The sequence below is a fragment of the Euprymna scolopes genome, chromosome 14, assembly GCF_053919585.1.
Source record: "Euprymna scolopes isolate OS-2025 chromosome 14, ASM5391958v1, whole genome shotgun sequence".
In the NCBI taxonomy this organism is placed as follows: Eukaryota; Metazoa; Mollusca; class Cephalopoda; order Sepiida; family Sepiolidae; genus Euprymna; species Euprymna scolopes.
Window position 1 is genome coordinate 34,850,893 of NC_136495.1, and position 17,862 is coordinate 34,868,754.

The 17,862-nt window shown below is 32.4% G+C and overlaps 1 protein-coding gene across 3 annotated transcripts in view; it reads left to right on the forward strand.

Annotated features, from left to right (window-relative positions):
• The window catches only part of LOC145292940 (signal peptide, CUB and EGF-like domain-containing protein 1), a 476,335-nt gene that overhangs the window by 393,377 nt on the left and 65,096 nt on the right, over positions 1-17,862 (forward strand). For all 3 annotated transcript variants that reach the window (XM_080139112.1, XM_080139113.1, XM_080139114.1), the window contains 5 exons: positions 1,420-1,536; positions 2,319-2,441; positions 9,266-9,481; positions 14,576-14,695; positions 16,180-16,335. In XM_080139112.1, the coding sequence (XP_079995238.1) occupies positions 1,420-1,536; positions 2,319-2,441; positions 9,266-9,481; positions 14,576-14,695; positions 16,180-16,335 (732 nt within the window). The remainder of the gene's footprint in view (positions 1-1,419; positions 1,537-2,318; positions 2,442-9,265; positions 9,482-14,575; positions 14,696-16,179; positions 16,336-17,862) is intronic.

The window sequence follows — 17,862 nt, forward strand, 5'->3', positions numbered from 1 at the left end:
TCAGGCCTACTAGGTTAGGGTTCGGGTTAGGGCTCGGGTTAGTTCACATTTTTATTTATTTTTTTTAGAATTAAGGGTTCTGCTGAACAAAGAAAATGATTATTTTTAACATTCTTTAACTTTTTGGAAAAATACATCGTTTTTCCTTAAACCCTTTAATTCATTATCGCTTTAATCGATAGTCTTAACTTCGTGGTTTTTACTATTTACTCAATTCCCAATTGCAAACTGTCGTCTACTGCAATCTGATTGGCTGAGCACGTCGGCATAACGGAAGTCTACTTCATCATGAGTCACAAACTGTATCAGCACCTAGATTTTACATGAGGGTTTTTGACCCATAGAAGGATAATTTAACCATATTAGTTTGTAAGACATTTCAAGAACTTATCTTCCTACCACAACTAAGAAGATATCTCCATTATTCGTCCGTGTGTCTAACATGAAACGAAAGTTCGACAAGAAATTCTTAGCTGTAAAACGCGGAACTACTTCCATGCCAACTACAATATGGTCGTCTACAAATTCAATATCACAACATATTTGTAATAACCCGTCTTTATGAGTGTTAAAAATGTGTATTTATTTATTTGTGGACTGTTATCCTCATCTTTATAGTTGTTGTTTCACAACGTTTTTGCCGACTATTCTTCTGGCTTTCGACATTTGGTTAACCGCGATAGAAATGCTGAGTTTCTTAACTGTATCCTCATTAATTACTGCGTTCTTTAGTCCGCAAATAAATCTATAATTATCCAAATTAGTCACCTTAAAAGGATTCCAATAATAAAAATCTGTTCAAAATTTATTTATTATTTTCAATCATCTCATAATATTCTCCATCATATAACTAAATTAATCTCATTGACATTAACCTCGACTGGCTTTTGACCTTAATTAGTTGTGATTCGTCTATAAGAAACGTGTTTTAAAATTAACTACTTCATCAAATCGGATTTAGTAATGGTCAAACATTAATATTTGCACATTTCTGTGACCAAAGTGTTTCCCATGACCTCATCTGTGGAACACGTTGCCGCAAGATTTCTTATCTGAAGGCTAAAACCCATTACCCGCCAAGCATCCCATTAATGGGACGCTGAAAACAGCTACATTTACATCTAAAAGTTTCATGGATTAATATCTCATATCAATAAATAATTTTCGTAAATCGTTTTTATAAGTTATCATATTAAAGATGATAGTGGATCAAATGGTTAAAGACACGGACTGAGAAGCTCTGTATGCTAAGACCGAATTCAGTTCGACAACAGGAACACTTTCATCAAATTCAACTTGTATCTAACCTCTTGAAAAAAAAGGGTTAAATAAAATATTAACGTTTATTCATTCCATTCATTATTTTCAATCATTTCATGATCTTCTTCATCATTTAACTGTCAATTTGTATTATGACAGATATAGATGAGTGTGCCATGTCTTCGATGTGTGATCACATTTGTATCAATACGCCGGGCAGTTTCCACTGCAAATGCCGAGATGGATACCAGCGATATGGAGTGACTCATTGTGCAGGTAAGTCAATAGATCAACACACACATATTCTTCATTTTATTGCTAAACAGGTTGGAGCATTAATACCTACCAGATTTGGAGTGTACACTATATAATTAGTACGCTTGAGACGTGAAATTTTTTTTGTCATAATCGCACTAGATATTTCGAATTTTTACGACTAATTTTTGTTTGGAAAAAAGTATTTTTACGTCACAAACGAACCACATATTTTCAAATATTGTGTTTGTGTGTTATTTTTTCGAATAACTAATCTTGAGATAAGTCTTAAAATAAAGACGAAACGTTGATTGATGTGTAAATAATTTTGACATTTCCTTTTTCATTTTCAATCACGTTAGCATATTATTGACATAATGTTTATTATAATTTATTATGGTAGTAAGTTTTGTAAATATATATGGAAAGTTTTGTAAAAATATATTGAAATTAATTGCCATTTTTATTTACAAAACTTACTACCGAGCTGTACTAAGGTATTAAGCACTGTTAAAGTTTTACTGAAAATAGATACATAGAAGTTTGCATCTTGTACGAGTCTTATTTTCTCCTTTATGGCCTTCCGTGTTTATTCTCCCTTTTCCAGATTATCCTGTGTGTGTATATGTAAATCTACCCTAAAATAGGCTGTGTTTATTTTAATTGATATACCACAAAGTATGAAAGTTTTTTGAGTGTCACTGCAGAGCTCAATGCTATATGTTGCGTCCTCGAACCCAATTTCCATCTTTATAAATATTTCTGAAATCTCTTTTGTTTTTTTACATTATTTTTTCCTGCAGATATAAACGAATGCCTGAATAATCGTGGAGGATGCGAACACGAATGTGAAAATACTATTGGAAGCTTCAAATGCAAATGCCGAGAAGGGCATCGCTTACATCCGAATAAATTAGATTGCACGAGTAAGTAAAAATTGCCAGGACATTTTTATAAGTAAATAATACATGCGATATGTGCGTATTTAGGTCTCTTTGGAGTAGTTTAAAGCAGGGTTTCCGAAAGCGAGCTCCACGGAGCCTTAGGGCTCCATACGTGAGAAGAGGAGCTCCCGAAGTACTTTCTTAAAAATGATCAAATGCTTTCTATGAATAAATTGTATGTCTGCAGACATTTTATTATTGATTTTTTACTGGAAAAAATATATGATACATAACTACAGGTGTAAAAAGTTTAAAGATGGTTTATGACAAAGTAAATAAAACAATACATTTAAAAAAAAAACTACAACAATTTTTTGATTAATCCAAAACAAGAAATGGTTGTAAACATTATCATTATTTAGTGTTAAAATTTGAAACTAATGTTTTTCAGATTTATTTTAGTAATTATCTTGTTATTGCTCAGTGAAAAACCTTTGCCCAATTCAGGAGCTCCATGTTGTCTTGAAGTTTGGGAAACCCGGATCTAAAGGGTTACTTAGGAAGCATTATATTAACATTAGCTCTGACTTGAAAGCTGAGACATTTCAGACTTGCATTAAAGTTTATTCATGGCGGAGTGTAGATTGAGATTGGCGTACAAAAAAAGAAGAAGCATTAAATTTAGTTTTTTTATTATTAGACACCAATTTAGCAGGATTCCAAGAATTTCAACTTCCCTGTCAAAGTAAGCAATAGCTTATGAGTACAACCTACTCAGATGTGATAGCAATAAACCATCTTGGTTCGCTTGATTGTTTTCTTTAACGGCATGTCAATCCTCTCCAGGTTATTTAATTCACAATCCAATCGTTTTGGTAAAAACTTTTTGTGCTTAAAGTTCTTCATATCTTCAAATATTTATTCATCATTTTTGTTATTTTGGTGAGGAAAATTGTTTTATATATACAAACATACTAACGTTACGCATCTATAGGTCATGTTTTGATCAAACGCTTTAATAAGCACGAATTGTTCGGTTTTTAAATTTATTGAAGGAAAAAAGCTGTTGATTGAAATATTCCGAATCGATATAAAGCTTTATATGTTTATATGAACAAAACAATTATATATATATATATATATATATATATATATATATATATATATACAATGTGAGAGATTATATGTAATAAATTCTACAACCAAAAAACGTCGCAGCCCACAAGAGCCATGACAGTCAACGAACCGGAAGTCCAAGACTCGAGTTTCGCCCTCATTTGGGCTCATCAGTTAGACACATCCGAACATAGTCTTTGTTGCAGTATTTTGGAGATATAATGGGGTATGATCCCACACAGTCGGACGATTCTATTTATAAACGATGCTGCTAAGAACTGACGAATCGAATTAATTCACGTTCTGCTACCAACCAATCAGAAACCAGAATTGCTTCATAAATATTAAACCTTTTCTGGAGCAATTTCACATATTCTTTCCCGGGTTTCGACACGGTAAGAATATTTTGTTCTGTGGAACTGTCTACTACAAACAAGTCACCTACCAGGACTTGTGTGTAACAGCGAACCATCTGAAACTCAAAATGGCTTACACTTCTACAGTCTTTGACTTCCGGTTCATTGACTGCCATGGCTCTTGTGGGCTGCGACGTTGTTTGGTTGTGGAATTTATTATATATATATATATATATATATATATATATATATATATATATATATGTGTGTATATGTATATATATATCTTCAGCCTGGGTTTGCTCGGGCCCTATGTACGGTTCATAACTTGCCCTACATGTGAATACACTTTATGTAAGATTTCAAATGTTTAGGACAAAGTTTGTCTGAGTCATTTCGTAGAAAACGCAGGGGTAAGATTTGTTTTAACTTTGACCCCAATTTTGACCCCTTAACATCTCTGAATACACTTTATGTAAGATTTCAAATGTTTACACCAGAAATTGCCTAAGTAATTTGATAGAGACCGCAGGGGTCAATGTTTTTTTATTTGACTCAAATTTTTACCCTTAACATTTATTGTTTTGGGCTCAAATTTAAAAATTTTACCCATGTCCAAGTAACCTACATTTAAAATTTCAAGTGTTTAGACCGAAAATTGGCGGAAGAGTTTGGTAGAGTTTTCAAAGGTCAAATCGTTAAACTCAGACCCCTTGACAGCAAAATTTCTGGTCGAAAAATGATTTAAAAGATTTTCCCAAATCTTAATACTCCTTATGTCAAATCTCGAGTCTGTAGAGCGAAAATTGACAGATTTATTTTGTAGAGAAATGTACACAGACACACACACACATTTTCGCTTTTATATATATATATATATATATATATATATATATATATATACACTAGCAGTTTCGCCCAGCTTTGCTCGGGCCCTATGTACTTTTCATAAGGTTATGTGCATATGTATATATTAAAAAGTGTGAATATGTAAAGTAATGCCTTTCTGTATAATAGTCTTCCTTAGAGAAAAGACTGACAGACACTTCCACTTTTGTAGATATACAAACAGATAGATAGATAGATAGATAGATAGATAAATTGGATGATGATTTAAAAAGTATATATAAAAAAAAGACTCATGCGCCACCACCGAGAATCGAAACCAAAACGTTCAGCTCACAATTTATTTTGCCTCTGCCATAAATGACTGGGCTATGAAAACATGTTTACTACAAGGCTAAAAATTAAAACATGAACGAATAGCTATTACGTTATGAATTCGTAATGCCGTCGTTCAACTTTCACCTGGCAAATTTTTTTTTTTTAATTTTCACACCCTTGCACCGATTTTCCCCGTGTAAAACACAAATATAAAGTTTCGCATGGATTCAAATACCTTATATATGAAGTTTCATGTCTGTAGACCAAACACTCTAGGAGGAGTTTGGTAGCCAAAATTTTTTTAACAAAAATATATACGTATACATAAATATATATGGAAACAATTTTGTGTTTACTATAAACGTTTTACGCAAATATTATGCAAGTATAAATCATGTAGAATATCTGCATGAATATTATTACACGTAATAGTTAACTAAAGATGATCATCCCATTAGAAAACCGAAGCAACTAATAGGGGATTAATTACAATGAAGGTATAGAAGAATATGCAAATTAGCTAGATATTTTTCTAGTGAATGAAATTCCACAACCCATATATAAGAAAATTGCATTTCCTTTTTAAATAAGTAGAAAAGAGGGGTTTTAATATGAATATCAATGCACACAAATGGAAAACGATATATATATATATATATATATATATATATATATATATATATATATATAAAATATATATGGCGATTAAGCTACACTGAATATTCTGCGTTTCATTCAACTATAGGATTCGTTAGGCTTATGCGCGAATTCTGTCGTTGCTTCTTGTTTTTATATATGTTGAGGATTTCTAGTTGGCCAATCAGCTTTCTAGTATCCACCGCGCCCCTACCTACCAGCCAATGGGCATGCATTTTATCAAACAAAGGATCTGTTTTAGAATTAGGTTAGTGGTTTTAGGTGGCCGTTCTCCTTTCTTTTTTTTTATACATATAAATATACCTATGTGTACACAATAATGCACATATACATACATATATACATATATATATATATATATATATATATATATATATATATATATATATACATATATGTGTGTGATCGTTTATGTATATTCATGTTTATTTAATTTATTTATTTGTTTGTTTTCTATTGTTATTGTTAGTTTTAAAGCTATTTTGTATCGCTATCCTAGAGTAAGTTTATTTTGTGAACACAGTTGTTTGCTATTTCCCGCCTACAGATTTTGAGGTTCTTTAAAGTACAGGATAGAAAATTTTTCATGGAGGCATAATTTATATGGGTCGTTTAAATGTCTGCATGTGGTAGCTTGTCTCATTATATAATAATGAGACAAGCTACCACATGCAGACATCGTCTAAATGTTTGCATGTGGTAGCTTGTCTCATTATATAATAATGAGACAAGCTACCACATGCAGACATTTAGACGACCCATGTAAATTATGCCTCCATGAAAAATTTTCTATCCTGTACTTTAAAGAACCTCAAAATCTGTAGGCGGGAAATAGCAAACAACTGTGTTCACAAAATAAACTTACTCTAGGATAGCGATACAAAATAGCTTTAAAACTAACAATAACAATAGAAAACAAACAAATAAATAAATTAAATAAACATGAATATACATAAACGATCACACACATATATGTATATATATATATATATATATATATATATATGTGGGTGTATATATGTATGTATATGTGCATTATTGTGTACACATAGGTATATTTATATGTATAAAAAAAGGAGAACGGCCACCTAAAACTACTAACCTAATTCTAAAACAGATCCTTTGTTTGATAAAATGCATGCCCATTGGCTGGTAGGAAGGGGCGCGGTGGATACTAGAAAGCTGATTGGCCAACTAGAAATCCTCAACATATATAAAAACAAGAAGCAACGACAGAATTCGCGCATAAGCCTGACGAATCCTATAGTTGGATGAAACGCAGAATATTCAGTGTAGCTTAATCGCCATATATATTTTATAAATTACTAACTAGCTCTACCTACGTATTGAGCACTTTTGAAGTAAATACTTAAAGTTTACGCATAAATCTATACTTTCGTATATTAAATTTATGTGAATAAATGAAGCACATATATATATATATATTAGAAAAAATAGTCTTTCCCGTCGATAAGTTATTCGGAAATCCACACAGATGATTTGTTTATAGTGATGAAATCTTTGTGTAGAACCAATGATATTACTGCTAATTTTTGTCGGTGTAGATGACTGTCAGAAAATAGAGCATATAGTAGACTTCGGATTTTTACATCAGAGTTTTTCCTTCTCTTAGATACATGTCTTAACGAAGACTGGGCACAATATACAGTACAATCACGTTGAAACACCTGTTCTCGCCAGATCCCCGAAGTTAACACACTTGGCCAGTAGTGAGTGACCATTTAGTAACGCTAGGCGCTGTATGTACCGCGCCAAGTCATAGAAATTTCCAGGTTGTTATCTGGGGGCGTATTAAATAATTGATATATATATATATATATATATATATATATATATATATATATATATATATATATATATATATATATATATACATATGACTACTTCATTTAATCACATAAATTAAGATACGAAAGTATAAATTTATCCGTAAACTTTAAGTATTTACTTCAACAGTGCTCAATACGTAGGTAGTGTTAGGTAGTAAGTTATAAAATATATATGGCGATTAAGCTACACAGAATATTCCGCGATTCATCCACGCTGGATTCATAAGCCTGACGACTTCTAGCGTGGATGAAACACTGAATATTCTGTGTAGCTTAATCGCCATATATATTTTATAACTTACTGTATATATATATATATATATATATATATATATATATATATATATATATATATATATATATATATATATATATATATATATATATATGATTAGTTTTTTTTGGAAAAAGAATTCCAGCAGAGTGCTCAATTAAAAGGAAAATCCAAATTTTAAGAGCGTACTTATATTTTGTGTACAGAAAGTTGTTAGTTGAGACAGATCATTGGTACCGTCGGTTTCAAGCCCGATAATAAGGCCCGTTTAAGGTATCCTCATCAAGCTCTCTTCAGCCAATATTCGTCTCGATTCGAGACGAATATTGGCTGAAGAGAGCTTGATGAGGATACCTTAAACGGGCCTTATTATCGGGCTTGAAACCGACGGTACCAATGACCTGTCTCAACTAACAACTTTCTGTACACAATATATATATATATATATATATATATATATACACTTCTGTTCGAGGCTGACGATATTACTGGTTCGTTGATACGATTCGGTAACAGAAACATGTGTAATTAAACAGATAAAACGGTAATAAAATAAAAAATATATATTTGCTCTGCCATAGTATTGAGCACCTTCTTCAAGTTTTTACTATTTACCAGTTTTGCTATATATATATATATATATATATATATATATATATATATATATATATATGTATATTAGTAAATATCTGCTTTTTATTTTCTTAACATTTTATTCTAGCTGAGGGTGGGGCAGCCTACCTAATATCAGATATTCACCTGTGATCTCATATATTCTAACTGAGAGACCCGTTTAAGATTCTAGCTGCCCTTTTAAGTACAAATGTTTGCATCTGTCTTGCACTTGGTTCACCGATCATGTTTTTCAGGTAGCTTTTGACATTCTTTTTTATGAGTCTGGTTGATCCTGTAATTGCTGGAATGATGGAGATCTTCCTAAGATTCCAATTTATTTTCGTGTATTTTAATAAGATCTTGGTATTTCGTTATCTTTTCTATCTCAGCTTAGTTTAATCCAATACTTTTTGTTTCATTTTACTTCAGTTTAAGTTCGCAAAAATCAAGAGGGCTTCTTCCTAAGGCTAACAATTTATCTCTATATGAGATGCACAAATATTCAAATAGTTCATTAAAGTTTTCCTTTGCCTCTCAAACACTGAGTTAGTAAAGAAGTTAAAAATATAGTTTCCCTCTCCCTGATTGATCATTTAAATACGTTATAGCATATCTTTCTTGTGGTCTCTTGGTTTTACAACCAACAAAGAATTCGTTTAGTCTGGTGGAGTATCTAGCTTCGTGTTGTTACGTGAGGTAACATCACTTGGAGAAGGTGCACCATTCCTCGTAAAAGCCAGTGTCTTTTGTGCGTGTATGTGTGTGTATGTGTGCGTGCTGTGTTAAGTAGGTTTCTTATTCACGCCCTGTTCTGCGTTTATTTTTTGAAATCAGAAGATGGAATCTGTCTACGTTTACAAGCCCCGCCTAGGGCTCAACTCAAATGCCAGAAAGTAGATGAGGCTGAAATGTGCATCCTCCAATGCGATCCCAACACTCGATTCACCACTGGGGCCATTCATACGGAATACACTTTCATCTGCAGTAAGGAAACTAATTTCGAATGGTCGTCTGACAACAAGACGTACACGATCCTCCCGGGATGCTCAGGTGAGTTTTACTATTTTTTCTTGGGGGGGGGGCATTTCTTCTTTCATTCTTTGTTTACTTTGCAGTGTGTGGGGGTAATGAATATAAAACTATTCTTACCAAACATGGGGTAGGGGACGTTATCGAATTGAATCTACCTGATCGTATATTTTTTTATTATTATTATTTTAATCATTTACTGTTCAGTAACTTAAAATCTCACTTTGTTGCAAGCCGCTGTCGCAAGGCCTGCGTGTGTGTTGTTTCTCCCTGGACTGATGTCAACTCCATTAGCTTTAAGTAAATTCATCAATGGTGACAGGGAAGCAAGTACGTAGCTCTAACCTCTAACCTGACTTCCAATAGAAAGTTCAATTTCCGTGCTTAATCTAACCCTACGTGATATTTTCCGTTTTGAAAATTTATTTCTTTTTGCCAGTCGCTGATTGTTTTTATTACAGAAATGTGATAGTTTTTTGGTAAGGCGTGTCTAATATTTTTGTGCTCACGCGATTTGTTCGTAAACGTAGCACTTAAAAAGATGTTAACCTTTTTTAACTACGTGTCACTAATTATCAAAATGAAAAGTCTCTCAAGGTTAAGGGTTTATGAGATGGCTAGATTGACAGTCGATTGATGATGAATATTATGAGAGGGTTTAAAATCTCCCCATACAACTAACTCAAAACAATCAATAAATTAGTAATTATTTAGGTAAAAACAGAACTCGAATCAGATCAAATATATTTCGCAAAAAGTAGCAAAGTGTAACAAGCGATTCAAAGAAACAGGTAAAATATATTTACATCTACATTTACATTGGAATGTTACTTCAAGGCCACTTTAATCATCGTGACAACCTTATCTGGCAGGTTGTTCTACAAAGCGGGAAAATGGACTGAAAATGCCGCTTTTCTTCTATATAGCTAAAATTTATGAATGGACGCGGAGACTGCAAATTAGCGCTGGGATGCAAAACTCAGTGATAAATAGATTTAAATTGTTGTTGATGAGGCTTTAAGCCAGAATCAAGTCTGCTCAATTCTTTGGAGTTGTTCTTTCTATGGTTTACATGGTAACTATTATTGTTAACATTTAGAGGAGAACTAATTTGGGAAGGTTTAATTGATGGTCTTAACCATGACACACAGAGCTGAAAATGCAACACTTGTGAACGAGTGCTTTTGTCAAAAGCTGGCTACGTCAACCACCTTAAGTCGCACAAAACCCCTGTTCAGGTCAACTTTACACCTATTAGTCCGAACCAAACGATCTGTTTAACATGCAGCAAAGTTTGCAAGTCAACTGCTGGTTTGAGAAGACATATGATTGTTCATAGGAATACCCTTCAACCTCCAGAGGAAGTCAACTCGATGGAAATTGCTCAATTTGTATGTCACATCTGCTTCAAGATGTGCAAATCTGCGGCAGGAGTGCAGAGTCATCTGAGACGGCATGGACGACAAGATTGGGAGAACTCAATGTGCCGGCGATCATCTGGAAAGATGCAGCAATCATCATATATATATATATATATATATATATATATATATATATGGGGGGGGTCCTTAAGAAACGTTGTTTTACGATAATACTTTCCATAGGTATATATTAACATCAACATTTAATTATAAAGTATGCAAAGTACACTCATCTTTATCCATTATTGTGTTTCTGTTCGTTTAATTTGAGATGATGTTGTTATTAATCAATTAGAGGTGTGTCAGCTTTTGGTAAGTATAGTTATTAATTTACAGTGTATTGGGACTAATTTGTATCCTTTCACCTCTTCCCTTGGTTCATTTATTAATTAATTAAGGTATTGGGAGTGAGGGGTTATGGTTTGTAGTATTACTTGCATGAGGGATCGCTATTCGTTTTTTACATCTTATTTTAAGTTTGCAGATTCTACTTTTATATTTAATAATTTTTCACGGTTTTTTAACTAATAATTTCATGTTTCTCCGCTAAACGTAGGTAACAGGGTGAAGTTAATTAACAAGATGTTTTGTTTTCCTTAATATTTTCCATTCGACTAAAGGTGTGTTGTTCGCTTCGATTAACTTCCAGTATTGAGAGTGCGGTGTCTGTAGCATATGCTTTGCTATGCATTTATAGTGCATGGCCATAGAATCTGTTTTTATAGGTTCTACCTATGTAGAATTTTTCTATTTCTGGATTTTCTATGGTGCATATTTTAACCTGGTATACAACCGAAGATGTGAGGCAATCATTGCTTAGTAGGCATTCTTTTGCAATTGCAGGCCTTTCTGTTATTATTATTAGTGTCCGTGGTAGGATTATTTTTCCTTAATATTTTATTATTATGCTTTTTTATTATTCTTTTTAGGTTTTCAATACAACTGTATCTAAGTTGTAAAGTGTTTTTGTTAAAGATTTTATGTAGTGTACTACCCGGTGGGAAGTGTTTATCTATAAGATACATAAACCTATTCCCAAGTTTTGTTTTTACCATTAAGTTGAAGAGATGGGGTGAACTAGATTATTTTTCTACCTCGATTATTCGATCTAGTCGTATTACTTTTGCTTCTATTGTATTTAATATCAGCATTTTTTGTATTCTCTATTTTTAGTGCAGTGTTATAAATATTTTTGTAGTTATTGAATATTTCCTCATTGGAGAAGTTATTTATTCTATATTTAATTTAGTTCGTGCTTAATAATTATGATGGGTGGTGGGTTGTTGGAATGTGGGTGGATATATGTGGGGTTTGCGTTGACTTTAATGTATGGTTTGTAAATATTGGTAACTAAATCAAATGTGACGTTCAGAAAATATTGCTGGTAATTTCCACCTTAAGGCCCATATTGTTTATAACCTTATGTATATTTCTTCTAAGTAAGTCACATTTTGTGCTTGTGGTGTCCTTTACTATCATCGTCCCTGTATAAGCCTATATCCTCGATTTTTATGTCGCTATTTAGCGTAATGTTATGTAGTATGAATAATCTAACTGGGTTTGTGGCTTCTGCTGAGTCCAAGGATCCTATGGCGAGATCAAAAAAGCCATTTCGGCTATTTTTTTGTCCATTGCTCACGGTTACTAATAAGTACCGCTCTTCATTATTATATCAATATCACTCTTTGGGATACAAGTGGAGTTTCTGGCAAATTCAATTGCTTTCATGAAGAGCTCCTTCGTGATCAACGGGTAGTAATCCATAATATCGAATTATACGAAGGCAAACTTTTTTCTTGTCAGTAATATTGAACCATTGGTTGAAGTTGTATTTTATCTTAATTTTTAGGTTTATTTTTTCCAGAATGTTCTTTTCTCAATTTCTAGACCAGAAATGGGGAAAATCGGTAAGAAAATAAAGCATCATTAAAAAAAGATATAAAAATCTGTAAACATGTTTAATGCTGCATGTTTAGCGGGTTGCATAATTGCAATGCTTGCGGGCAACAAGCTTGCAGTATGAGAAATATTTAGTTTAGAAAAAAGAGACCACTCATGAAATTGGCGGACCTTTTTGAATACGAGCTGTATTTGTGAGCCATTAAAATTTGAGTAAACATAACACCCTCAAACACCAGACACTTAAGATAATGATTATTTTAACTCCATAGATAAACTGACCCATGAATTTCAAGTGAATATATCAGTGAACTATCACAAAACACGAATCATTCTCTCCCTCTCCCTATTCCTCTCCCCCACCCTCTCTCTCTCTCTCTCTCTCTCTCTCTCTCTCTCTCTCTCTGTATATATATATATATATATATATATATATATATATATATATATATGAGATACGAAGCGTATTAAATAAGTTTCCAGACTTTTTTGTACAGACATTTTAAATTGTCGTAAACTCTTTAAAATTCAGTATGTTATTGCTATACGTCTTATGAGATGACTGACCAATTTTTATGATTTCATCTTCAAATGAAAAGCTACAATAGGAATTGCATACACCATATATATATATATATATATATATATATATATATATATATATATATATATATTCTATCCAGATTGATATAGATCAGCTTATTTTCTGTGACTCTCATAGACAGATAGGCCGTTGTCCTAAGTTGATGGTTGTAAATATGTTAATCTTCATTTGCAGACCTGTTGACCTGTTGACCTGTTGAATTCTAATATGTGTGTTCATTAGAAAAATACAAGAATCTTTTGAAATAAAACATGTTTACTTGTTTTCAGCTGAATTTGTACTTTTGTTTGGAGTGAAAATTTAACTCCGTAGATAAACTGACCAATGAATTTCAAGTGAATATCTGAGTGAACTACCACAAAACACAAATATCACTCCTATATATCACTCTCTCTCTCTCTCTCTCTCTCTCTATATATATATATATATATATATATATATATATATACGAATTGTCTTAAACAAGTTTCCAGACATTTTTGTACGTGCATTTTAAATTGTCATAGGCCCTTGAAAATTCAGTATGTTATTGCTATACGTCTTATGAGATGACTGACCAATTTTTATGATTTTATCTTCAAATGAACAGCTACAATAGGAATTGCAATACACCACACGCACACACACACACACATATATATATATTCTATCAATATTGATAGAGATCAGCTTGTTTTATGTGGGTTTCATAGACAGCTAGGCCGTTGTCCTAAGCTAATGGTTGTAAAGATGTTAATCTTCATTTGCAGACTTGCTGATCTGTCGACTTTTGGTCCGTGTGTTCATTAGAAAAATACAAGAATACTTCGAAATAAAACATGTTTACTTGTTTTCAGCTGAATTTGTATTTTTGTTAGTGAGTGCGAATACTTTTGTTGCAGCAGTGGTATTGCGTCACATGTCGGAAACCGAGCACCGAATTCAGACGTAGACAACAAGCGAAGAATCCCGGTCTGGCAGTGAATGCGCACATGCGAATATTTATGCACGTGCACAATTCTTCTAAATGTTTGAGCTCAGCGATTAGATTTGTTGCTTAAATATATTAAAATATTAAAATATATTATTATTCGTTATGTTAAGATGCGAATGTGTGGGATTCGAAATTTATAGAAATTCAACCATTTGTTTGTGAACTGGTATTGTGTGTTTCTATGGTGTTTTTTTTTTATTATTTTGTCTTCTATACAGAGGCCATGTCACCTCCGAGTTTCAAACGGAGAGCTTCCTTCCTGATTACTGGGGATAGATGTCGAACAAAGAAGCACGTCATAGAGAGTTTTAAAAACAACCTCTCTCAAACCTTGCATAGTGCGTATCAAATTTCATATAATTCATTTTTTGCATGATCTATCATATGTCTTTCAAACAACTGTTTCAAGGTGTCAAATAAAGTTTCAATAGAAAAATTATTTAACAATTTAGAAGAAGGAAAACGCGGACACTCATTTTAGCATGTATTCTATGGAACCAGTTGGCTTTCACTAAACTTTGAAGCACTGCGCAAATGCGTATGTCATGAAGTGCCGCGGAGAGTCAAGAGTTGGTGTACGAGCTTTTCGTCCCAAATTTGTACTGTTTATTTTTTTTAAACTATTGACCATTGCTCATAGAATGTTATATAAATATTTTGTTCGTCTGTCGGTCCGCCCATTAATCACATTTATGAAACAATTTTATTAATTTCTTTTTTTTTTTAATAATTTTAATTAATGTTTTTCTATTATTAAAATATATTGTTAATATCAATATATCATGAAGTAATATATTATTGTAATTATAGCTGGCGATAATTAACTTATTAGCATTGTGAACTGCACCGACCAAACTCTGGCGAGCGAGAAGTAACTTATTATTGTGATCAGCACCCACCATACACAGGCTGAGGATGAGTAATTTATTAATATTGTCATTTGCACCGACCAAACACTGGTTGGTGATAACTAATGTATAAGTATTGTGATCTGACTCTACTAGACACTGGCTGGTGATAACTAACTTATCCATTTGAAACCGTTGTTTATTGGGCATTTTAGAATGTAACATTTTCATTCTAAAGGAATTCAGCATAGTAACGGTTGGTGCGATTTGGAATATTCCATTTTCATTTCAAGGGATGTTCAGGATGATAACGATCGAAAAGAATAAACGTATTAATATATTGATGATATTATTATAATACCAAAAATAAGTTTAAAATAGTAAAACAATAATATTTATTATTTTATGTAAAAAATAATCAAGCATTATTTATTTTTATAAAAGATATTTATAAAATAAAACCGTGTACAAAACTTTTATATATTTTCTCTTAAGTCAATCGGATTAATTATTTTTAACTAAAACAGGAAATCCGGTTTAGTAAGCGGAACATTTTTATATCAATGCGAGGTTCTTATTTGACACTGTTTTCTGTGGACTTTGAGTCGCCTATTCTACATCACCTTTTCTCTAATGTTTCTTCCAGTGATACATAAATATTATTTTGTTTTATTTGATTTCACACATAAACTTCAGAAGATTAAAATTCAGAAAGAATCCACGGGCAGATATGATAAATAAAAAATTCCTGAATTATTTTTTTTGTAAATTTACGATAATTTTTACTGTAGTAAAAGCATCGCTATAATGAGTAGTTTGAAAATCTATTATGAAATCAAATAAACGATGTACGATGTTTGTCAAAATAAATATATCATTTATTTGAAAAAAAAACTGCATCGTATAATCTGCTTTTTTTTTTAACGGATTTTTTTAATTTAATTCTATGTATCTTTTTTTTTCTTGTCTGGTAGAGAAGAAGCGCTATAAATGTTCGAAATCGTGTCGTGTAAACAAGGTCAGCCTCGAATGCGGAACCAAACGGAGACGTTTCTGGCAAGACGCCGGCAAGAAAACTGCAATTTTGACAGCAGAGTTCGATCTCGAAGTTCGATCCAAAGCAACAAGCGGTAAGATCAAATACTGAAAAACAAATTTTAATGCTTTTATTTTGTTTCTGAATGTTTGAGATGACGATTGATAATTCGTATTATTTGGACTATTCGGACTACTGTTCTTATATTGAGTGTTATTTTCACAATGTTTCGGTCGATCTAATCTTCGACTTTCTTCGGTTGTATCTTGTTGAAATCGGGAATCTGCACGGAATTTTGAGCGGAAACCTTTATTTAATCCTAGAGTTTCATTCGAATTCCCAAGTTGAACAGAAGTATTCGACAATTTACACCTAAATGTGCATACGAATACTACATGGATTATATTTCTTAGACCAATCAAAGGTTATATGTCTATCGGTCGCGTCCATCTCTCTTCACACACACACACACACACATACATATATATATATATATATATATATATATATATATATATATATATATATATATATATACTAGACTACCCGTGACCCTTTGGGTCAGTATGTTATATTAGTTATAGTATTAATGTATGAGCGTCACATTTGTGACGTAAAGAACATAGTTTGTTTTGACATCACAGAAACATTTCTATGAAAGTACCTATTTACTATGCCTTCCCACGGGACAGAGTTAGACACCAGGGTCGTTTCTTAACGTGGAGAAAAGGTACAAAAAAAAATTGTCTCAGTCGTGAAGGACTGATCCTCCACCGAAAGAGAACAAGAAATGGAAGTGCAGCATCTGAAGAACAGATACTACACTTTGATCTTGATCAAAAAAAGTGTATTAAAATGAAAGAAGAATAAAGTTAGATTTCTATGAGTCGTTCTGTTTATAATTATTTATTTAAGAAAAAAACTCACAGCCATTGAATTATAAGTGGTGTGTAATACAAATTGGACGCTGAAAACGTACACAGTAAAACAATACATTTTATTGTCGAGTGGAGTATTTATTTGTGACGCAAATTTAAAAAAAAAACATATTTTCGGGGATATTTATTTATGTTGGTAGTGTAGAAGAAAATGTATGAATATTTTAAGAAAGGTGTATTAAAAAATGGAGAATAAATTTTAAAAAAATGAAGGCGGTGTTTATTCGTTTACGCTGTTATAGGCTTATCTTTATGTACGCATGTGCAACCGGAAGTCGTAAACAGGATGTTGAGTTACAACACCCGTTACAAGGTCATTTGAGTTTGATCATTATATATGTATATATATATATAGAGAGAGAGAGAAAGAGAGCAATGAAAAGTTATGTGTCCATCGCTCTCTCTCTCCCTCCCTCTCCATACACACGCACACGTGTATATATATATATATATATATATATATATATATATATATATATATATAAAGTTATAAAATATATATGGCGATTAAGCTACACTGAATATTCCGCGTTTCATCCACTCTAGGACTCTTCAGGCTTATGCGCCATTAAGAGTCCTAGAGTGGATGAAACGCGGAATATTTAGTGTAGCTTAATCGTCATATATAATTTATAATATACTAACTCGCTCTACCTACGTATTGAGCACTTTTGAAGTAAATA